The 25,891-nt window shown below is 37.3% G+C and overlaps 1 protein-coding gene across 3 annotated transcripts in view; it reads left to right on the top strand.

Annotated features, from left to right (window-relative positions):
* The first annotated feature begins 7,022 nt into the window (after positions 1 to 7,022).
* LOC124165434 overlaps positions 7,023 to 25,891 on the top strand; it is a 50,122-nt gene continuing 31,253 nt past the window's right edge. For 2 of the 3 annotated variants that reach the window (XM_046542863.1, XM_046542843.1), the window contains exons 1-2: positions 7,023 to 7,469; positions 7,900 to 8,351. In XM_046542863.1, coding sequence (XP_046398819.1) covers positions 8,243 to 8,351 — 109 coding nt within the window. In that variant the 5' untranslated portion in view covers positions 7,023 to 7,469; positions 7,900 to 8,242. Of the gene's footprint in view, positions 8,352 to 25,891 lie in introns of all 3 variants that reach the window. The other variant, XM_046542853.1, reaches the window with a different exon arrangement.

Raw genomic sequence — 25,891 nt, 5'->3', positions numbered from 1 at the left:
TTCTAAAATATCTTTAATAACCTAATCAAGTTAAAATAAATGATTTTTTGTCACTAATTTTTTGTTTTTAGTCCATAAAACATTACGTATTCCAGAAATAATAGCGATTAGCGAGGAGATTTTTTTAGACTGGCCAGTACACGAACCACTCAATGAAAGCGTTTTTGTAAGATTTAATAAGAGTTTTGAACTTATTTTCATAAGGTGTACACTCTATTTCCACAAAATATTTATAAGGTTTACACTTTTTCCCACACACTATTTCAACAACAGTTGTACAAGATTTCCTCGAAAAAAAAACTTTTTTACAGATACATCGACGAATTGAGCGAAATATGAATTTATTTGAAGCACTAAATTCTAAAAGAACTTCCGGTGTTGATCAAAGTACGGAAAAGGGTTTTTTCTACTATGAGATAAAAGTGCCACGAGTATAAAAGTAGTCGGCAAAAAAAATATTTTTCGGGAAATTGCATGGTATACAGGGCACCAAAAATGTCTTTTACATTCTCTTCACCCATCCTAAAACTAGATTCTGCGTAACTAGCGCAGCAAAATACTGACTTACTGCGGCGATATATTAATGAAGTATAATTCGTTTAAGATCCATCCTGACTCAAGAGAGTCACGATGAATATATTATTAAATCATCTAATTTCAATTTTTCGACCATATTGATGAATACAAGGGGAAATCACGGAAACATTTTACTATTGCCTCTGAAAATTCTCTCACTTTTCTTAGGATTTTGCTTTTTTTATAATACCTTTTCACCTGTTATTTGGACAAAAAAAATCAACTAGAAAAAATAGAATACTAATTTTCTATCGAAACTGCCCTAACTACTTAGATCAATCGAGTGTAAAAATCACTCATTATTGTATTTATTTGTTTCCCTATTGTTTTCCCTTCCTCATAAAACTCCACCAAAATATTCGGGGAAGATTTTATGAATAGATTTTAAGGTGACGATAATTTTTTCGGTGGCGTATCAAGCGAATCACTTAAAGGCTTGATATAAGGTAAATGGTATTCACAAATACGGTTAGAAGACAGCCACATAAGCACCGGTCCCATTAGACCTAGGGTTGGGAATGCCACAATACTCTTAATACTCTCAATACTCACAATAATAAAGTATCTTGGGCCTATCAATAGTTCACTTTAGCACACCTTCTTAACAGGACCAAAGTAATCATATCCAGATAGATAGTGATAATTCAAACTAAAAAGTATAAAATATTTTTACTATACCTATAGGTTTTAATTTCAACTGATTTACTTAACTGACTGAATTAATTTACTTTACTGAGAGTTTAAAATGACCACAGGGCTCTAATCGGATAACAGAGGAATTAGAACATTCTAGTGCTATAAAATACTTTACCAATAGATTAAAATCTTCTCAGCTAATAAAAACTTGTGGTACAGAGCAGTGAAATTATACTGAATCATAAGTTTCCTGCTTCATCAGACGACTTTAAAATCATTTTCAGTAAACCCATAATAACACAAAGTTGCTTCTAGTAGCATAAAAAAATTATACATTTCAAGCTCGATTCAGGAAATGTTTAAGTTACCTGTTCTTCTTTTTAGTGTTGCAAATTTTAATGGCGAAATATGTAGCTGCCACAATAATCATGGTTGAGTAGAAACTTTTCACATTTTAAAATGAGAAGTCTTGAAATGTAATTCCTACCAGAAGCAGCTCTGGGTTAAAAAGGGATAAATACCGCATTCGTATTTTGATTACTTTCTGATTAGGCATCAGCTAAGAATTAAAGGAAATATTACTTACATGGAATTTAAACATACATTTTGTGTTTTCGTACACCTCCTTTCAATTATTTCTCTTATAGAGATAATTTGCTTTATCATACACATAACAAAGCATAGGTTAATGATCCAGCAAAAATTTACTTTGTTTTACTAAGCATTAATAACTATAATAATTTATAAAGATGCTTCATCGACGTTTAAAAATATGTATCATGGAACCTTAACTCAGAAATTATGTCGGAAATGGCATTTTATATATTTCTGGGAGGAGTCCTCTAGATTTTGTGCACCTTCTGCAAACAGCAAGAATATACGCGGGAATCGTATCAATCAAATTTTCGAGATAAAGAAATAATATATTCTTCAATTTAAAGTAATGCGCCATAAAAAATGAATAGAAAACCAATATCGTAATCCAGGAAAGAAATAACACTGTGGCAGAAACTGTATTAATAAAACTATGAAGATAGAGACACGTGTAAACAGTCGCCACAAAGTCGACAAGTTGACACAGTCGAAAACGCATATATCTGAGATACAAGACGCACTATAGGTACAATAGTATAATGAACAACCCTCTATAATACGGTATCATTGGCGTAAGTAAAAGTAATGGGAAGAAGAATGGCTGAGAAATAGCGGATATGGCAAAATGCAAGGAGTACTATGGCGGGCAGCTGGAAACCAGTCTTATGATTTCGAAACTAATGTAAATTGCATCACGAGTGCCCGGAGACAAATTGTGCTAAACTGCGAAGAAAATATAAAGCATATTAAATCTAATGATCTCAGAGATTTACACATTGCTTAACGGCATATACTCAATCAACATGGTATGGTATTTGGAGGAGGTGACCGACAGCTGAGGTCATTTGAGGGTTAAGAGTATGTTAGGAAGAGGAGAGAAACCCGTCGTCGGCATTGGCCGACTAATAATGAAAGTCACCAGGGGAACCATGTGAAATATCCACAACACAACACTCAAGCAGGGATCTAGTCTGGAATTTCTCCTTCACCCCCGGGATTTGAACCCGAGTCCCAGGGGAGGGAAGCCAATGCGAGACACCACAACAACGTGATCCCCTTCAAACCAAAAAGTAGACATTACGATAATTTATAATGCTCTTTTAACCTGCACACATAATATATCTGCCATGACTCAAATATAACTTGCACAAGGCTCATTATGACATCTATATTTTTAAATTTCACCATCGTCATTACATCCCTTGCATTAAAAAAAAACAAAATAATAAAAAATTTAATCTATCCCCTACGCACATCGTACAGCTCTACAAAAAAATTAAAAATTTTCATATTACCGTACCTTCTTGGAGCGACCATTTTAAACGCGATTTAATTTATCACTCCTCAGGGTATTTTAAACGAAATTTCCGCATCACGGGGTTGACGATGAGGATCAATAAAGCAACGCAAGAACTTTTTACCACAAACAAGTATGGTTCCTGCATAAGGAATTTTACGACCGTCGCTCGCTTTGGCTAAAACAAATGATTATTCGCGGAAAGATCCCACAACTCCTCCGCCCACGCCAGGGAACAATGCGCAACAGGCAGCCAACACTCGCGCCAAACCTCCCCCTCCCCCTAACTTCTCGTGCAACTCCCTCGCACAACCCACAACCACCGACGCGTCGCGAACCCATTCAGCAATGCCTCCCGTTCACTCGTCATATCTCGCGGATGTCAAGCGCTCCCTTGACGTCAAAACCCTCGATAGTTCCATCCCCTGAACCTTGCAACCACAAAGTCATGGACGCGCGAAGCTGAAATAAGCACCCTAGAAAAAAACCGTACCAGAGCCATATACTTTTGTCTGATGTCAAAAAGAAGACCAAGTTAATGCGGTTTTGTAAAACATTGCGAGCGAGGAATGTGAGACTCAAGATAAAAGTAGGTGGGGAGAAGCTTGAGTAGGTAGAGCAATTCAACTATTTAGGCAGCACATTAGAGTACAACGCATACAGTAGTAAAGACTTCAGGAAGCGAATTGCATTAGCAAAGGGGGCGTTCATGAACAGGAAGGAGCTTATGAGAGGATCGTTGAGTAAGAGTTTAAAGAAAAGGTTAGTGAAGAGTTCGATCTGGACTGAAGAGCTCTCTACGGTGCGGAAACGTGGACACTGAGGAAAGAGGACGAGAGAAGATTGGAGGCATTCGAGATGTGGGTATGGGGAAGAATGGAGAAGGTGACGGATGGGAGGAGAAACGACGAAGTGCTGGACATGGTGAGTGAGGAGAGACACGGAGGAGGCAGAAGGTTTGGGTGGGGCGAGTCCTTAGCGGGGAGGAGATGTTGAAAACGGTGTTAGAAGGTAGAATGTTAGGTAAACGAGGGAGGGGAAGGCATAGAATAGGATTTTTAGATAGATTGAAAGGAAGTAGACCTTACAGTGAATTGAAGAACGAAGGTCCCACATTACTTCTTTAGTACTCCATGGAAACCTACCTTAATCGGTAGAATACTATAATAAATAATGTTTTCGCGGCGTTCAGGTTCGAAGTATGATAAACTTCCTGGTTCCGTCGGAGTTGTCATTTTGATGATTTCACCTACTGTGCTATAGGTGCCCTTAGGCCAGGGTGAACTATATTACTGGCCGTGCTTCAGCTTGGCCTGAGGACGCCTACAGAACCGTAGGTGAAATGTAGCCATCAAAATGACATCGTGGACGGAACCCTGAAGTCTACCCTTCCAGATCCATATATTCCTTTACATTACCCCAGTTTATTGGAAAACAATCAGGCTGGGCATGCTTTTATGAAGACACTCACTCAACGTCAACCCTTTTTCGGAGTCACTCACAACTACAGAGTTAATTAATTTTATATTTTTAATAACGCCTGTTTCATTAAATTCTGAATTACATGTGCGAGTGAAAAGGGAAAGGTCAACACAAGTGTGGGAAATGAGCAATGAAAATTATTCGTCCCTAACTATTTTAGGAATCCGTCTCTCCAATTACTCATCTGGTCCCCTGAACGAGAAATCTCATCTAGCCTCACATCTACCATTGATTTTTACATCCACTTATTGCTTAAAAGGTTAGGTAGAAAAACTAGAGTAGGTACGACACTGCAGTTATTTCTATGATTTTGAAAGAATGATGAAAGAAGAAGGACAGTTAGTGAAAATACCATGAAAAAAACTGGCCTAAAAATAGGCCTTTATTTGCATATATTTATATACTAAGAGAGTAATGCGGGATTTCAGAGAAAAGGATGACAAAGAGCCCAAATTTTAGGGAGAGAATTGATGAGTACAGTGGACTATGATGCAAAGGGTAAAATGGAAAATGACAAAATGAAAATTCTTGCTATAATGGGCGAGGAAACATACGTGCTAGAGGAGGTATAGAGGAAGGAGATGGCTTGAATGGTCCGGGTACCACGGAGTAAGGCAGATGAAGATCTTAATATACATTAGGATTATTAAATAATTCTGTCTACGTGTAATTAAACACGTACAGAGCTCGTGCAAATAGCTATTACCAAATTGATAATACACATACTACAAAAAAGAGATGAAATATAAATAAAAAATTTTGAAATTGTATTAACGCAAATAAGAACTGCGTAAAACGCAAAAGTAATTTTGGAAAATAGTTTTAATCAATAGTATGAATAAGATATAATGGATAAGTAAACAACAGTATTTTTATCTCTGAATAGCGAAACTTGCATACGCTACAGACTAATTCAGTTATTTATTGGCATGTATATTTAAACTTAAAAAATACTTAAAAGACGTTTTTAGCTAATTTAATCTTAAAAAAATACTGTTTCTTATTTTCTCATAAATTACGTATAACTTAGAAATAAGGCCAAGAAACATACTCAAAGCAGCAAGCAAGCCTCAGGGAGAAAATTCGATTAACAGCTCCTTCCACCTTCCACATTTTTCCATTTGGCTAGTGATAGATACTTAAGAGCCTACTTTAGATGTATACTTTGCAGCAACTTGAAATGCAAAAAGATGGAACCATGATCTCGGTTCCATGAGCGGAATTTTTATTCAATCGGTATTTTTTCACGAAGTATGGCTTAAACTATTATGCAGAAATATTCTGACTACGCAGAGTGCAGCATTCTCTATAGTTTCCTGTGACTGAAGCATGAAAATCTTTACTCCGTACTTCCTCAGAAGTAACTCTCACGTTTGAAAAAGAGGCAAATATTGAGGAGGGCTAACTCCATGCTTTATGTATCCTCAAAATTTTAAGGCAAAGGCGTGAATTTTCGAGGTCCGCCTTCTTCTTATGCTTTCAAAAGACTTCTCTTTTCTTCCACCCTCATAGCACTTCCTAATCACTCAATCAATGTATCCATTATATTTTCATCATTCTTCGGTAGCACCACATTATAAATGCTTTCACCCTAGACTTCTCTGCTGCTGTTAACGTCCAAGTTCTTTTTATCCACCACATCGCAGCGTATCCTTTCGAGAAATCGCCACTTTTTTGCTAAAAAATATTCATCTATATCCTACCTCTCGATATTGTTACCATATTTCGTATACTCCCACTTTAGACTTCTCTGTTTTTTTAACGCCCCAATTTTTTTTTACCACCACAAATTGCTAAGTATCTTTTGTAGAAATCACCACTAATTTAAAAAAATATTCTACACACCACCCCGCAAGTCACCTCAATGGGCGTGTGGCTGCATATTTGGGTGTTGCACTGCGTTACACAGTCGAAGGGTGGTTAACCACCCCCACTTTATCCTACTTCCGCCATACCCTTCTCCATACCCTTTGCCGCCGGTTCTCCGAATCCGTTCCCCACCCGTCAAAATCCTCCCAATACAAACTTCGTGCCTCCTCCCTCTCACAATTCATTCCGCAAACTCCACTCCCCCCCTCTTCCCCTCCCCTACTTTTACGTACACGCTCCCCCGCCTCCCCCTCACTCCCCTTCCACGTACGCTCTCTCATTTCCCCAAATCCCAAATCCCCTCCTCCTCCACCCTCATATCCACCCACACCTTTCGCTGCACCCCCTCACCCCACAAATCCGTCCAAATACTTATCCGTCCCCACCCCCGCACTCCACTCCACACAGCCTTTCTGCACATAACCGATTTCTCACCCCTTCTCACCACCAGATACCCCTCCTCCGACCGTGACGGGGATGGGTGGGGGGAAGACGACCCTTCTCTCTCTCTCTATTACGGCGGAGGTCCCCTCTCTTCCTCCGGGCACAACCTATAAAGCCGCGGCACGGAGCGGAACAAGGCGACACTCATCTCCGGACCTCTTGTTTGGAAAGAAAACCCTCTCTCTTATTTCCCCTCCCGTTTGTGGTACATTTCTCTCCAGAAAGCGCGGACCTGCTCATCTTCCTCTCCTTTAAATTTTTCACTCTCTCGTCCACCACGTTCTGCGATTAGTAGTAGTATTCTTTCCGCCGCACCTCCTGTCTCGGCTTGGCTCCCGAGAGTCAACAGCTTCGCCGGACCGCACACTCTGTCCTTCTCCGGCCAGTGGAGGGTGAGGAGGACGCCGAATCACCTGTGGGCCGAGCGACAAACTAGTGCGGTCCCGCGCGACAAGTGGTCTCAGGAAGCCGGCCTCCCGTTCTCGCGTGTGATTCGAGTAGAGAACGCGAGTATCTCCTCACAATTTTTCAAGTGGAATTCCATAGAGAGAAGTCGAACGAGAATAGACAGGTTTGATTTTATTACCTCGTGAAAGGTAAATTAATTTGAACATCAGAATTAACCAATAGTATTACTAAGTCACTTGGGAATTACGGAAGGGGATTTTGGTTGGAAATTAAGTTTTTCAATCACATTTATTATTATTTTAAAGTAGTCAAACAATAAGCCACTTAACCCCTGTCATCTCTAACTTTTGACTAGCTACAATATCTACAAAATTATCATATCTCTTAGAGGTATCATTCGGTGTTTAATAATTCTATTTGTCTGTGTTGCGTAAACTGTCCAAGGGGTTGAGCAAACTCCTTTACCAGTTCTAAAACGCTTCTTCATTGAATTTTTGCTCTCAATGAATCATAGAATATAACTGAATAACGGATAATAACTGCTCCATACATTGTTTTTTCTTTTCTTCGAACAACCTCGTTTCCTTTTCCAGTTCCTTAAAAGATTGACACTCGCCTGAAGATAGGAAGACGTTCCGCAGAAAGATAATATTGAAAAACAAACCAGACAGAAAAACGAAAGTAACCATCGTGTTGCGGTGGCATTGGGAAGTGGGACGTAAGAGGTAATATAAGTTCGAGGAGAAGGGAGTTTATTTGTTTGGTTTGGTTCCGCTGGGATATACATCGTCGAAGGAGGGGGCGCATGGAAAGTATATAGATAAAAAAAAAAGAGAGAAGAAAAAAAAACAGGAAAAGTGACAACGAAGAGGTTTGAAAGAAAACGACTGCGACGTATCAGGAGGGACACCGGAGAGGAGAGAGAGCGAAGGAATTATGGGAAGATTGTTGGAAGCGGTCTCCTCGCAACGGTGCAGAATCCAACCGCCACCACTGATGGCCGTAGCAGCCATCGTCCTCGCGTGCCTGGTCAGTCACGCATGCGGTGAGTAATAAAAAAGTCCACCACCCCTTCCTCCCTCACTACTTCACCACTCAAACGCCACCGAGGCCATCAATTTAGCGAGGAGAGGTCGAGAGAGAAAAAATGATATACACGGCCAGGAGGGAGGGAAAACAGGGGTATCATCGCCGTCGTAAACATGCTTTCGATTAGCACCTCCACGGAGACTATTAGCCATCTCATGTGTCCATCAGGTTTAGTGGGTCCTCTCCCTTTTATAATATATTATCCCGCATCTCCTCGGCGTATTAATTTTTACCGCGCTAATTAATGTCCACGACGAAATGTCTTTCTCGTCGTCACGCATAAGACATAATGTCCAAGAGCTCCTCCCTGCGCTATTGATGGTCAGCGGCTCACCACCCACTAATACCGGCAAGCAGTTCGGCATTGTGAGGAGTTTCCTGCCCTAGCGTTGTAATTATGGCGTCTTCCGGTGCCATTTTACGAAACAAATGTGGCTAGTCATAAAATATCTGCTCTAGGAAGAAAATTAGGTGGAAAATCCTATTTGTCGAAAAAATCTTCCGTTCCCAAACGTAATTTTATAAAAATCGCGCTCATAATTTCTCGAAGTAGAAAAATACCAGATAGAACTATAACAGATATAGAAATATACCAGATAGAACTGTATTGAGTATAAAAAAACAAATGATATTACGAATATAAAAAAATACAAAAAAAGGATGCTTTAAACGACTCACTCGGCATGAAAGCGGGCAATCTGGTCTGACTCCAGATGATAACGAATGATATTTTCTCATCAGCTGCAAAGCGAAAAGGCTAACCTGACTCAATGATCTTTCGAGAGACTACTGAATGTTTGATAATTGACTCAAAAAAGTATGTTTACTAAAGGGTGAGAATTAAGGGTGTTCCATTACTCATAACATAAGACTTAATAACTTAATCGTGACGGAGCCCATTCTATTTATATTCTTATAGGATAGTCATCCGTTAATTAAGCACACTTGAGTGAGTCTAAAAGTTATTAAATCATCAGGAAACTCCCATTTTTTGACTTCAGAAGACGTAATCGCCACGGATTTAAAAAAAATAAATTATCAAGTAAAGTAAAAATGTAAGTCTGAAAAAATAATCGAGTTTGTTGCTTTCCGAGAGTGAAAATAATTTACTGTCACTAATTCATTGGCAGCATGAAAAAATTAATACATTTGTTATCAGCATATGTTCTAAAACATAAAGAAGATTAAGAAATCGAGTAAAAAACTGAAGCATTAAGAATCAGAATAGAACTTAACTTTAAGAGACAATTAATGAAGCATGGTTTAAGATGAAATTATGGTAACACCTGTTGCTAGATTAGAGGACTCAACAATGTGAGTAATAAATAGTATTTGCAACTTGGAGACTAATACCAATAAGATCATTTACTATGACCATTGACCTTTGCAGCACTGAAAATAACTATAGAAATGGTAATGAAACAGAAATGTCTCAAAAGTTACATTATCATAACAATTGATTAAAATCAATCCCCTGCATAAAGTTGGTAACCTGAATAAAAGTTGAATTTAATCGTGGTCAGAAATATAGACTATTTCCATCGAATTTAGACATTTTTATTACAAAAATATCCTCTTATATGCATCAAATGAATAATTTTGGAATTTCTCGATATAATTATTCTCAAAAATAAACGAACAGAAAAAATAATTTTCAAAAACTTATTTCGAATATTAGCATAGGCTCTAATTATATTACCTCGTTATCTGTATGGATAAGAAATGTAATGTTGCTAATACCGGTAGCTAGTTCCTAGCTCTCAATTAATAGAGCGCTAATACGAGAAGTTTTACTGCTCTTATTAGCATGAAAAATACCTGAATTTTTAATATCTGCATTACTTTTCCTTATCTTTTCATCAGCCTTTTTAATTCATGGATAGTTATTAAGTCACTGCTGATTTGTCCCATGCGCAGTAAAATAAATTGAATGTAATGCAGAAATTTTGGTGCAATCCGGCTTCTTGATCTAGCTGATAACTTATACAGTGGGTGTGCATTGACAAATCAATTCCTCTCGGAACACATGATGAAAGATTTAAACCTCAATAAATTAAGAAGTAATAGCAATCGATGACCTCAATCATCACGAGTAAAACAGCGAACTCAATTACGTAAAAATTAAAATCAGGAGTCGAAGTGTCAAAGTGATTAGTCTTACGAATTGGAGACGAATTGTGTGAAATTGAGAAAATCCAATATCGATGTATCACGCTGACATCAACGCTCACGCACAGCTTTGATGAATATCCCTCATTTGAAGCTTCATTCCGCGTAACAGCAGCTGAGCAGCAGCTAAAATTCGAGTGCTCGCATAATCGCCGTTTTTCTATACTTGAACAGGATTGATATTTATGCATACCAATATTGCCTCCATGCATTTTAAGATAATAATTTCAATACACCTCGAGAATGAGCTCCATCCACATACTGTCAGCCGTAAACAAAAATATACTGTGAAATACGACACATTATTCAGGAATCCGTCGGTATTTCATAGTTCCAATATTAATTTCCTTAACTCATCACTCCACTTTCCTAAAAAGTAATTATCTCGTACGTACTCGCGTCCAAATTTTACATCGAGAACAACTTGGCTCAACCCTCCTCCAAGAATTTTGATGAGCCACTAAAAATTGGAAATGAATGGATAAACTGAAAGAGTTTTTAGATGGCACGCTTGGAAGATCACGATATAGTTTTTTACATAAGTGATAACGCAGCAATTTGCCATTTCTCCATTTGATTTAATCTCACATTAATTTCATAAATATAAATGATTTAAAGTTAAACTTATGTCATATTTACTCCTACTATTATAAAAATAGGGGTAAAATTAGGCCTATCGAGTTGGCCACTAATCTTTCACAAAGATGTGAACACAGTTTACACTCTATTTTTATGGAATACCATTTCGCTATTTTTAGATTAGATATCACCTGACAGCATATCTGAACTACCAATGCCAATAATTATTCCTGCGTCAATTTTCGGAAACTTATCTAACCTAAGAGGCAGAAAAATGGGGAATAAATGTCTCTGAAAACTTGATATGATCCAAATCCAAATGAGCATCAATGATAGTAAATTAATTAGCGTGTCAATCCATTGGGTAGAGCCCAGGGCTACAGAACTCACATTATACATGAAGAATATAGGATGGAGATTGGTAGAACAAAGATTCCTGGGTTCAAATCCCTGGTAAAACTACGGATATCCCTCGGAGTGCGATGTGGCCTATGAAAAATAAATGCCCCCACATGGCCCGGCTACCCAGAATGTGTGAACGTCTTACGCCTAGAGCTGAGACTGGACTGAGCCCTACCCTCACCTATTCTGACCAACCTTCTTCTTGAACAATCATTGAGGGCGAGAGTGAATAGCATTTACATCATAACAAAGCATTTAAAAAGGGTCAGAATATTCCAGATAGTTAATGAAGAGTGTGTATCGTTAAATTAAGGTTTTCCTGATGACATTGAAGAAAGATCATACTTGATGAATTCATACCATCTTAAATGTGCCTTTGTTCCACACGTACACAGCAAGGAAAAGCAGATTCTAAGGCAATACTATAATTCGTAAAATAGATTTTAGTAGTTGATCCTACACGACTATCAACTCAATTCAGTAATCACAGAAGCATTTCATTTCCTCTTAGGAATTCTGTCGCTATAATTACCATTATGCCCTAAAAGTAGAGCTAGGTTTGGTGGTTAGGAAACTTTAAGGTATCTCTCGGCTGAATTTTAGCAGTTTTACTCAATATTTCTGCCAGAATCTTAACGTGACTCCGGTAGTTCTTTCCAATAGTGTAACGATGGTATAGTAATATCTTTGCCCATTCGATTGAATTTTCCCATCAGGGCTCAATAATGGCACTACCCACACTTTTTTAAAGTTTTACCTATCGCATTGATGATAAAATTTCAGGATAATATAAGACGTAGAGATGACAGGCAGCAGAAGCATCAAAAATTTTCTGCATTAGTTGGAGTGAACATCCCCTGTTTTCTGCCCTTTGGGTAAAAAAAATACTTTTTCTTGCTTTGAAACATAAAAAAATGAATGGCACATGTCTCTTCATGAAATGTTTGTATTCATGTTTCCAAGCACAGAGGAACTGACTTTTCATTATTCCCCTTCGTGCTGTCTCCTCGTAAAAAAGGCCGCGAGGAGCATGTCTAGGTGTAAAAACCGCGGCAAGGGAACATTTTTAAGCACCATTTAAATCCACCATAAAGGCGATAAGTTCTCATCCAGGAATCCCTATTCTCACTACGACTGTGACAATGGCAATCACTTCTAGGGAATAGTCGTGAACCTAGAACGCTAACTTAGATTGAGATATTCTCCTATTTAAAAATTTTGACGGTGAATTCGATGTTGAAAACAGTAATATATATATAACCTAATACAAATGTCCTGAATTCATATGGAAGAACGCATGGATCAGATGATAAAATACTTAAAGTATATTGCTAAGCACTTCCACATTAATGAAGTTAAGTGGGACGAAAGCCCGATTGCTATTTTATAGGGTCTATGCATTTGGCACGGAAATAAAACGTCGTAGTCATATTTTATAAAATATTGAGCAAACCACCAGTTGAGCTTTAGCGCACAGAACTCTATCATTCACATAGTACACAATCCTTAACATAGCTCCCTTATATTAAATAACGCAAAAATACGTTTCATGTCTGCGGCGTTTCAACGAAAACAACTCATTCACAATATAAAATACCAATATTTGCACTCTACTACGTCAAGCAAAAAAAAATAAATCAAAGTATAAATGGTATTATGAATGAACCATATGCGTACAGTTATTATTATAGTTATAACCCCGAAAAAGGGTAAACGCTGAGTGAGTGTCTTCGTAAAAGCATGCCCGGCCTGATTGTTTTCTAAACTGTGACACTGGGGTAATGCAAAGGAATATATGGTTCGCAGTACGATATACTTCTGGGTTCCGCCCGCGTTGTGATTTTGATGGCGACGTTTCACCTACTGTTCGGCATCTCCAGGCTAGGCTGAGGTATATTACTGGCCGTGCTTCAGCCTGGCTTGAGGATGCCTACAGGACAGTAGGTGAAACGACACCATCAAAATCACAACGCGGAGAGAACCCGGAAGTCAATCGTATTGTGAACCTGAACGCCGCGAAAACCTTATTTATTTTATTATTCTACCGATTAAGGTAGGTTTCCATGGAGTACTAAAGAAGTGAGCTGGGAGCCTCCCTTTCCTTCTAGCACTGCCTTCTTCAATTCACTGTAAGGCCTACTCCCTTTCAATCTATATAATGATCCTATTCTCTTCCCTCCCCTCCCTCGTTTCCCTAACATTCTACCATCTAACACCATTTTCAACATCTCCTCCTCGCTAAGTACTACCTCCATCTACACCTTCTGTCTCCTTCGTATCTCAACTAAAAGCTGCCTCTTCTCACTCTCCACATCCAGCACTCATACATACAGTGGAAAAAGAAAATCATAACATTGGTCTATCGGATATACCACAATACAGTTAGTTGGAATTATTTTTCTACGCACTGTGGAAGCAAATATATGTTTTTCCTTATCAACCGTATTTCCGAAATATTAATTTTACTCGTACCTATTCCAGATTCTTTTCATTTATGTTCATCCAGTGATTTTTATTTTAGTCAATTGTGGCGGAAAATTCAATTTGTCGAAATGCGAATGTTGGCCCCGATGTTCGCATGTAATAATTCACTTTAAAAAGAGGGCAAAGTACTTTGACTTGTAGTGGGCTAGATACGCTCGCAGTAAAAAAAACTTAGGCCTTGACACCAGTAATAATTAAAAACTACATTAGATCAACAAGCCTAAATAAACACGCTCGCCTCTCTTGAGGTGAAACAGGGTCACGCCATACCACAGCGAGAATTATGACTAGCTCATCCGAGCTGGTATATCATACGTTTTGCAAAGAGATCACAAAACTCAACTCAAATATATTGAAACATCAACCAGCAACACTTTAAAATGCTTATCATGACAGATAATTCAACCTAATTGGTTACCATTGATAGGAGTCGTCATAAACTATCTTTGTGCATAGAGTTGGAATTAATTTTTTTCATTCTAAGAAGCAATAAATATTCTTATTCACGGTGCATGAAGCACCACATTAATGATAAAAATATTTGTTGTATGTTTTCTAAAAAGCACAACATAAGTTTTCTCTTGCAAATAAATGTTGTAAAGGAAGTATTATTATTCATTTTGCAGTTATTTTCAATTCATTCCCAGCAGAAACATCACCTGATCTTTTTTTCTAAACACAAGAAGAAATATTAAAATCAATAGTTATCATAAGGGTTTGCACCAATTTTCGCGGCCTCCAGCGATAGATTTATTTGCCAATGGGAAACTAGCATAAAGTGTAATTCCTAATTAATACCCCATTATCATCAATAATAGTTTCCTCAAGTTTGGCAGCTGAAAAGATAATTTAATTGTAAATGTTATTGGTATTCAAAATATTATAGAATTCGTGCGCAGAAAAGAAAATGGCTCGCTATAGTCCTTCGATTGGGGGAGATTAAGCCGCTGCGAATCAACACAACGTTAGCACACAGGTTCGCCCAGTCACTTTCATCTCGACTCATTAAATTTTGGGAAGGAGGAACCACGCAGTAATAAATAATGAACAGCTCATCCAATCCATCACATCATATGACATGAAAATCAAGGACAAAACAGAATTAAATACTGAAATATCAATCAGACGCACTCTCAGATGCGTTTCATGAAATCATGACGAATTTGAATTGGTTATTGAGCAAAGTAAATTAGTTTCAATACGCTCTAACGAGACACCTGGCCAGACCTCGTTTCTTTTACCCACTATAGAAAAGATAAAATATTAGAATTTCCATAGTAGTATCAATGTTTTAATCCTGAAAATGGCACATTGACACACCCCTACAATCATTGACTTTCTTTACCTATAGACTGCAAGTATTAAGTGTTTCACCTTTAATATAATATTATAGGCTCGCATAAATTAAATACCTTAAGTTTGGTAGAAAAATAAATAAAGTACGAAAAAAAGGAAAAATTATACACATTATCTATGCCTTTTCAAAATTTCTAAAAAATAAATGTTCTCTGGCATTAAATTAAGCGAAAATTAGTCGCTTTAGCACAACAATTGGCGGACATTTCTAGCCACTGATCAAAACAATATTAACACATATGTGCTCTCATTGTCACCTTTATATCGACCATTAATTTTGGGAGGGAATAACCACGAAGTAAAGTAAAAACTCTCACGAACCTACTAGCTTGAAATTTTTTTATTTGATAAATGTATAGGAGTATATAAGGCGGACACAAACTTATCAGGACAGAAAAAAATATCAGTGTAAATGGGCCAACTGTCATCATCGTCTTGAATCACATAATTTTTGGAAGGAGGAACCACGCAGTAAAAAAAAGAAAAAAAAATCTCTAGGGGGTCCCTTTCTTCCACTTATGGCGCCACTATACTAGACCGATGAAACCCCCGCCGGGGCGAGCGCAAATCCATTGCTTGATTACTCGAGCACGTCAACAGATCGGCCCGCTGTCCATCAACGCGCCCCATTCCCCCTCTCCTCCTTTTTCTTGGGCCTCTTCACGCCGATTTCTAAGCCATCCAGATCGAGTTTTATGCGACGCCACTCAACAACATGGACGTTCCCTTATGGCTCTCCCTTGTTCTCCGTTTGCCTCGGCAAACAAACCGAGCAATACGGCGATAACCAGCCGGAGCACCGAGAGCAAGCACACCATTAACGCTCCGAAAAGGTCGCAGGAAACTCCCACAGACCCCGGCATTGATATCCTCCTCAACGGTGAAAATTAAAAAAAAAAATAAGAGACTTCTCGAATCAGTTCATCAATTCGCATTCTGCTCCTACGCAGATTAAGTACGTACCTATCTTGAAGATAGCTTTTTCTCATGGCCATGATCATAAGATGAACTATTTTTCCCATGTACTCTATATTACCTACTTTGCTGTTAAATCAATCCTATTTTCTGGTATAACGGATCACCATTGAGTTCGCCCTTCAGTATGCCTCCTTACTAACATAATCTTAATTTTTTTAATAACAATATTTCGAGTAAACGAAATTCTTCATTTCATTTACATCCATGAATTACAGATGAAATTTATGTAGAAACTAAACCGTATCTGTTGATCTTTTAACGATTTACGCGCAAAATTATTTAGTGGAATAAATTTTCAAAATTATCCTCCGACATGACATTTAGGAAGTCTCTCCTCCCTAGTTTTGTCCCAGAGTACCCAGTAGGTACCCAATGCAATTTTTCAACACCAAAGAATTATAGCGATATGTCTCTGTGAGTATTAATTTTGAAATTTGTATTAAGCAGATTTTTACCAAAAAATCGAGATTTATGCAACAATGCCCTACAAGCAAAAATGAGAGTACATAAATTTAGCACTTTACCGGAAAGAGTATTTACATTGTTATAGGTAAAGTCAACAATAATACGAAATATAAATACATCTTACTAAAGCAATAGATCCATTGAAACCGATGATAATAAAAAAATAAAATAAACGGTACAATAATATATTAGATACAATAAATTAAATTACCTTTTATAACAGTGGATTGATACAAATTTGTTACACTACGCATGAAATGTCTCAAAACAGTTCATCCCGTACGCAAACATTTTGTCGGCTGAAAAACGTAACTCAATACTTTCATTCTGAAGACAAAATTCGCCAGGATTCCTTTCATTGCAGTTATTTTCAACATCTAAGCACCTGCTGATCAGTTATTCAATGAGGCAAAGGAAATTTAGCGTGTAATTCAATTTTTAATGAATGACTATTTCAATATGCGACGTCTATTAAGTGCAATAAATGTGACCTTATTGGATATCAGTTGCACTAAAATCGTGCAGCAAAAAAATTAGCTTGTCATTGTCCTGATATGATACATTATTAGCAATCTCCTGATATGATATATGGCTGCGTAAATCCATTCGCATAGCTATTGTATCGGTAATACTGCTGATTTTTCCTGCCTATTCTAGGCAATGAGCCTATTATGTCTTGAACTTGCTATCAATTACGGTGAATTTGAAGTCATTTTTCACGTTTTGCTTCAAAATTCCATCAGTTATAACTAGTTTCACTCATGGATCAATGTTAACACACACTCAACTTCTTTTTACTTTATGCAATTATTTGGGTATTTCAATAACATATACATAGACTACATGTAAAATAATACCTATATTTTATCGGCTTTGCAGCATGCTATCAAGGATCAATAGAGGAGAATAAATAATGTAGTAATGGTTTTATAAACAAAATTCCCGTGATTTCCTCAATAAGAACCTACAATAGCGGTAAATTTGATGTACCTTATTATGTAATGTAGAAGCTCCTTAATACAGAAATATTAGGTAGCTTCAACCAGTAATATATTTTTTTTTGCTTGTTGAGAAAGGGAAATTTTCTCTTCCCCACCCGAAACCATCCCACTCAAAGATGCGTCACAGGTTGTAACACAAATAAACGATATCTATAAAAACACTAATTACATATATGATCAGCAATATTTATTATATTTCAGGGAAACAGATTCATAAGCAATTGTCAAATCTGAAATTATTCCGTAAAAATTGGCGAAAAACTTTTATTTTCAATGAGTATTGTCTTGGGGAATTGCTGAAATAGGAAATATAACTTCATTCATTTTTCTTCTTCAAGTTGTTCTATAACTAAAATTACTGTCGGGGTTACGAATTATATTTTCAATAGGGAAATCAAAGCACTCACAATTATCACTTAGAGATAAATACCTAAACAGGTACAGCATATCCTCTGCCACACAATAACCGACAGCAAGGCAGCAAAGTTACGTTAGACTCTCGCCTACCTAATGCGCATTTTGCAATCAAGAGATTATTCGATTATCACGGGAATTATGTCACTTAAGCTTCCGTTATTAAATTCCAGCCACCTTCTCTTCACCTACGGACCCCTTCGCTAATTTACAGAGACATCTAGAATGCATGACGTCATAATATGCCATGGAATAGTGGAGCTCTGAAGGTCCCCCTTAAGTTTTTCAATAGTTTAGTGATATCTCCCGGGATTCAATAAGGTTTAGACCAGGTAGAGGAAAAATTACTTAAGACATCGAAGGACTAGTACACATTTTTTACAAAACAAATAAGATTTGTTCCTTTTCATCAGCTCGGAAAACTAAACCTTGCCCGTAGGGAAAATAATTTCTTGAAACATAATCAAGAATGCAATTTGAACATTTTAACTCGAATATCTGAGATTTCTGATCACTATCTTATTGGGAACGTAACATGGAACAGTCAATACCCTGGAATAAATGGAATAAAATTGGAAATGAGAAATGTATCAAAAAGTTTTTGAAGATATGCTGTCAAATTGGGATCCGTCGTAGCAATTGGTTTTCTTCGTCTCTTAAAGAATCTACAGAAAGTAATTCCCGGTAGTTAGGGTGAAATTAACTTTAAATTTTTGGCATTCTTTAAATCCTGGGCAACATGGCCCAATCCTTGTTAACGAAATTGCTAATTTTGCACAAAGAATTAAAATTGAGGCCATGGAAGCACAAATAATATATATATACATTCGATTTGAATCCCAGAAAGCCTTACGGCTGTGGTAAGAATACTAATTCTGGGATTCAAATCGAATTCTGGGATAATAATAATTCTTAGGCCATCATAATTAAAACTTGTCGATCTAGATTCTAGCTTTAATGTTAACTTCGCAAATTTTTCGTCGTAAAAAGAAAAAGAGAAATATTCATGAAGTATTTCCTATACCAATAAGTACAAAAGTATCCATTTTGTGATGCAAATGAAAAATCCTGGCGAAGCTAATAGAATTTTGGTGACGAATGCTCCACGTGTTGTAATTAAATAGAAAAACTGAATAAGCGATAATTTTTTATTGCCGAAATTTCATTTTTGACACATGACCAATCAAAGGAAGATGTTTGAATCCGATTTTTATCACCTCAAACAATATTTCACTTCCCTCTCTGAAATACATCAAAATAATAACTCTGCAGGCAAAACTCAAGGTCTAACAAAATAATTAAACTTATAAAAATCTAAATTGAGAGAGAAATAAGCGAGTAGAGGATGTTAAAAATGTTCTATAGGGAATAAAGGTTGGTTAGTGAGTAAGGGGGTGTAAGTAATTAGGATTTATTGATAGAATTGAAGGGAATAGCCCTTACTGAAATTTGGAGGTGGTTGTTCAATTTGGTAATGATGAGGGACAATCGACATGATTTTCAAAATGCTCCATGTAAACCTACCATAACCTTTACAATAATAATCAATGTCGCATCAGGCCTTTCAAACAAACAAATACACAATGGTTTCATAACTTCTTTTATGACTTCTATGGGTCTAGCACGCGATTATATCAGCACTGATACCTGCTGAGAGCCGTGATATTATCTTCATGAAACAAATCTGTGACACCCTCGAATGTTTTCACTTCAAAACTAATATTATTTTCTAACTAAATATTGATTTTCCATATGATATGGATTCAAGGTCAAAAACACCAACGGTTTTTTACTTTTTCGTCAAGAATCATCTCAATTATGGGTGAAGATACATAATATTCCTCACGAGCGACAGAAACAAAGACTGCTTTTCGGTCAACGAAGGTTAAATAAACCTTACTAATTTTGGCGGCTGCTGGAGGTATACGAGCTGGAGAAATGAGTTCTCAACACAAGAGACTATTATAAGTACCGCAGTGGACGCCTCAATGGTTATTCAAGGGATAAATACGAATGCAAGATGGTAAGAGTTAAGAAATTGAATCAATCTCATGGAAAGATATTTTTTCTTTAAAATCCTCGTCGAATAAGCTTTTCTTTTACTTCCTGTTGGGCAAGTAAACAATAATCTTAAAATTACCGATCTTCTATTGGAAAAAAAGAGAAATCTATAAGGCATGAAAGTTCAATTTTAAAACGAGACTTTCTAAGGTTTCACACTTGTCATTCTTCCATGAATTACAATCCAAGATTAACATTGAATCACTGGACTATGAAACAAATATAAATTGCTCAGCGATAGGTAATTCTGAGACTGGCATGATGTTTTAAGTTAACATTTTAATAACTGAACAGCATAATTACATTACTGACAGTACAATTACAGTTCGTCACCTGAGAAAACATTCGATTCGTCATTAAATTTTCTTGAAAGAATTTTGTGTTCCTAAAAATTGGGGTGCATAAAAATTGAACTACGCAAGAAAAAATAATCACAAAACCCTTATTCATTAAGAAAATAGAAACAGTCATCTTTCACGGAGTTCCACGATGCCAACCATTAACTCCATGCTCTTTAAGCATATCCACCGCCGGGTTGGCCTTCGTGTTTCATTCCGATGACTTAGAAGTAATAAATCGTATGATTCACAAGATCCCATTTGATTCCCTACTTACTTTGCCATCTTTTAAAATATTTCCTTACGTTTTTTACTGCCTATGCTTTACATACATACAATAATAGGTTACCAAAAATTATTAGTATGCTTCACACTGCATTGATGCCTTGATTTTGGTTGATTTATAAGTTTTTCTATGTAAGAAATGGCCTATCCGCCATCGGCATTCTTCTCTCTCTCACTCCGTCTCATATATGCTATCATTCAGGGTGCGTTCCGTAAGTAATCCAATTGAATTTCTCGCGCCACTCCTACTGCTATGAGTGGGATCAAACTACTTGAAGTAGGTGGAGTGAACGCTAAGCTTTACCGCAAAGCCATTCTTAGTGCTCTCCAAGATTTGGAAGCGTCAGTTACTGTAAAACTCTGCGCACCGAACGTGTCATGAAAAAAATGGAATCAACGATCGAGCAAAGTTTTCTTGTGTTAAACTAAACATAATCTCTTGAGGAGACTTAAAATTACTTTTAAATCTTACGGGGACACTACGTTTTGTCCTACTCAGATGTTTTGAGGTGTTGTAAGGCCTTTATGAAGAGCAGGAAAGATGTTCACGCCCAAAAAGGCAAGAATAAGCAAATCAGAAGTGAAATCAGTGCTCATAATCTTTTTCGATAGCAAAGAAGTGATCTATAATGAATTTTTTCCTCAAGGACAGACATTTAATGCTCCCTACTACGTGGATGCGCTGGAAAGACTCCGAAAAAGTGTCCTCAGGACAAGAAAAGACATCTTCGCTACCTGGCCACTCCATCTCGTCAACGCGTCTTGCCACAACGCACTACGCGAGTTCCTGGCCAAATACAAGGTTTAAACGCTGCCCCACTATCCCAATAGTCCTTAAGTCATCCCAGATGACTTCTTAATGTTCCTTCGGATTAAGGTAGCGCTGAAACGCATCGATATTTCATCAAATAATCGCATTACTTTCGGAACGCATCGTGTAGTGGTAAACTATTCCTTACAGCCACCATGATCATAAGTTAAATATCCGAAGATTGGCTTGACGCAGCTCTCCCTTCCGTTGTTTCATCAGTTTACCTTTTCAAATTTACATGTTTCTCCCCTTTTACTTCATTGATAACTTTCCGCATGCAATTCATTCGTGGCTTTCCTATGTCTTTCTTACCGTCCACTTATCCTCATTATTTATGCGGTAAATCCATTTTACTTTCATCACTCTTTGGTAACATCACATTTCGAATACTTGCTTTTGACTTCCCTGACTACTGTGTTCAAAGAATGAAAAACGCAGCATATTGACGAGATTAACGAGTTAATACACAAGCATTAACAACGAAAAAAACACTTAGACCCGCAACAAGACATTACTTCGATCATCACGAAAAACAATGGTTTTTAATGAGCAAGATATTTTTTTTCAAGCAAAACGATTAAGTAAGGTTGACGTCAATATTTTTTTAAAAATGCAAATAATGTCATTCGGATAACTAAGACAGTCCGCTAAAGTTGGGACGACCCGCTTAGGATAATCCGAGGTCCCTTCACATTAAGTCCGTACTGGACAGGCACGGATCCTGGACGACAATGCCCCATCACAATCAATCACCCGATTCAACATCTCACGCAGAGCGTCAATTTAGAAAATTAGCTTAGCACTACGTCGGGTGATAAGGCGTCCACACACAACCCTGCAGCGGTCATGTGACCAGCCGCGCTAACTACAGAGCGTACCTTTTAAAAGGCATCCCAACCCGTCATCGTCGTATCAATTTCAACGAATCCATCGCAAACAAACATGCGAGCCCTTTAATGTTGGAAGGATTTGACGACTGACGAATAATTCCCCTGGGGTTAGCGTGCCCCAAATGCTTAGAAACATTCCCAAGAGCCTTCTCGCCCTCTTATCAGGTATACTGCGCTAAAGAATAAAATTGGGCAAATGGAAGGTGTGGTTGTAATGTCACGGACGTTTTTGATGAGCCCTGGGCGTATCGACGGCATAATTTTCGGGTCTGGCCAGTCGAATGCGTGGAGAACAAATGATGGGATGCGGATGGTCTTTAACAGCGTGATGGGCTATTCCCAGCGACCTTCCGAATCATGTGTTGTGCATCTACACACGCACTGCGCGTGGTACAACATTATTTTCCCCTAGACAAGACGAGTATGCGGTTGTTTCAAGCCTGATGCGTTAATGGAGATGATATCAACAACTCTTTGTCCATCAAGGATGGGCGTAATGTGTCGGATCCAAAGTTTGCGATAAAGCCGCGCTGGGCAGTAAATGCAGTTGTTTCAAAGCAATTTCATTAAAGGTGATGGTATAGATATTATCTGTCAAAAGGAAAATCAACCCTCAATTGAAATTGAAGCATCTGAACCATTCCATTTTGAATCTCTGAGATCTTACTAACATAGTTCATGCTAGCGAGGATTATAATATGGCTGAATCTTTGACCATGATCATTAAAACAAGAAAATTAACTTCGTCGCTCCAAAAGAGAGATATATACATGAAATGTACGCTTTAACGGCTGCGAATGAAATACAAAGTGCGATGCATGCGTGTTGATCTCCTCAGCGTGATTTCCGCCGCGGCACACTTAATAGATATCTAATGCTGGTCAAGGCAGCAAAACAAGGGAAACGAGGGATGGCCTAATCAAATTCTTCGCCATCAACGGCCGATGAGGTCATTCTGGTCGGCCCAAAGCCCTTATCGAGGTCGCCCTCTTGGCAGGGCCGAGAGGGAGAGAGTACACAGATAAATATTCGCGCGGTGTTGAATGGGTAGAGTGGTGAATTAGTCCCCTCCACTCCTCCTCGGAACTCTCCAAAGCCACCTGTTGGCAGACTGGAGTGGATGTAATACCTCCGCGAGCTTGAATGCGAGGTTGCTGTGATACTGGCACAAATTATATTCCTCTCCAGGATATAGTGCCAAAAAACAATATTTCTTGTGAATAGTATGTAACAGTTAAATGTATCACAAATAGTTTAAATTAGTTCATAGCTTCTAAAACTGACCATCATAGAAGTCTAAGGCAACGCAGATGAAAGTAAACTAATAGGCAGACCAGAGGCGGCATAACTAGAGAGAAACACCAGCAATTTTCTACGACTATATATTTTTTTACGACCTAGATCATGACGTAGTGACATTGAAAGCTAGGTCGTAATAAATTTTAGAATCATGGAATGTAGCAAGTCTCTCTTTCTAATTATGCTGTCTTGGTTTGTAGTCGGTTGTAACAAATTTAATTACTGTGGAAAATTATGTTTGATTTAATTTGGCGAAATTCCACTCCATCCCGCTTAAATTTTCGGATTTTTTATTAATAAGTGAGCATGACTTAGGTAAGGAAAGATATATGATAATATGATAAATTCAGCGTAAGGAACCTTCGGTAAGCATTAATTTATTCTAAATGTTCATTTGATTGTTTATTGCGGTTAATTTATTCATGTAAACTAGTTCTTATACCAGGGGAGGAATTTGCATTGTCGGGAGCACTGATAAAAATTTACAGTGATAAAAAATCACTATTATTAAAAAGTAAAAAATTAATGTTAATAAAAGAAAAACATAGAAACCAATTTATTTATCATCACACGCATTCCTTACGGTATCTTAATTGAAATATCTGTATCAAAAGCACTATGCGTTAACTCGAATGATCGTGGAACGGTCTTGGATAGGTACAAAGTTGTCCTCTATGAAACATTATATCGCAGAGAAAGATATTGATTGCGTAATATCAATTTCAAAGTTATAAATTGTACAGAACCTGAAATACGTGCATTAAATCGAAGTATTGATTTTTGCAACAGTTCGTTTACCAGTTATACGATACTCAATGCTCATGAATGTTTGACTGCATCCTCAATATACCTACTACTTGAAGATAAACGCGGTTAAAATCATTCTTCAAAAATTAGCATACCTGTTCAATCCAATTTTTTCTGTTTACAAGAAGCATTAAAAAAGCTAAGTTTCTGATACAAAAATGGTATCTTTTTGCATTTTACACGAGCCATTTAGCCCCAACCTTTTCCAATTCCCATACACCGATTCACAACCCAACAAAATAGGGGCATCTTGAGTGATAATAAATCAGCAACGTAAAAACAGGATTTGAAAGACTTATATACACGATATGAATGACCTACAGGCAGAAAGTACGATTAAATTTAGGAAAAAATTAAAGGTGATAAATTCCATACGCATATCAAAGCGAAATGGAGAAATATACATTCATGTAGAGGAAGATGCGATACTATAACCAATTCCCTTTTGATGTTCAATTAAAATGTTTACCACAATCAGTGAATACACTAACTGACTAATTTTCATGATTTTTCGATACAATTACAAGAAACCAGTTTATATTCTCATTCGGAAATTTAAACCCCAGTTGAATACGTTGCACTCCTTCCGCAATATAAAAGAAATAAATAAATTCAGCATCATGCGTAAATTCCTTTAATGCCGTGATTTGAATAAATCTAGAGGGCGCTTTTCATTTTTTTTACGTTTGGATTCATACACCATACGGCATACTTGAAAACGGCCGATAAATATCGAATATAACCGAAAATTAGGTACACCATTCCCTATTTAAGGGAACGAATAGTTTGATAGAGCACTCGTAACTAATGATAAACATGAACTAGTTAATAGATTATAACAGATATTATTAAAAATAAAGCAGATTATCGTTGGCACTGAAGGTAGACCTCATATGAGGGTAATTCTCATTTAGTCTCGCTTCAATATGCTTCATAAGTAATAAATGACCATTTAATCATTAAAACCATATACTTCAAATATAAAACTATTAAATTTTAAACGCGTTTTTCAGCTGGAGAAACTAGTTTGGGAAGTTAAACTCATAGTTCATATTGGAACATTAACTATCTTCCTCGGTCGATCAAACAACTCGTAATTAACAGTATGATCTAAGTTAGAGGAGAGATAGCCTGTCATTAAAAGGCAGCCTTTCATT

Source organism: Ischnura elegans, chromosome 1 (assembly GCF_921293095.1).
Source record: "Ischnura elegans chromosome 1, ioIscEleg1.1, whole genome shotgun sequence".
NCBI classification, from domain to species: Eukaryota; Metazoa; Arthropoda; class Insecta; order Odonata; family Coenagrionidae; genus Ischnura; species Ischnura elegans.
The sequence above is the reverse complement of the archived record's forward strand: the minus strand, read 5'-3'. Positions and strand labels throughout refer to the sequence as shown.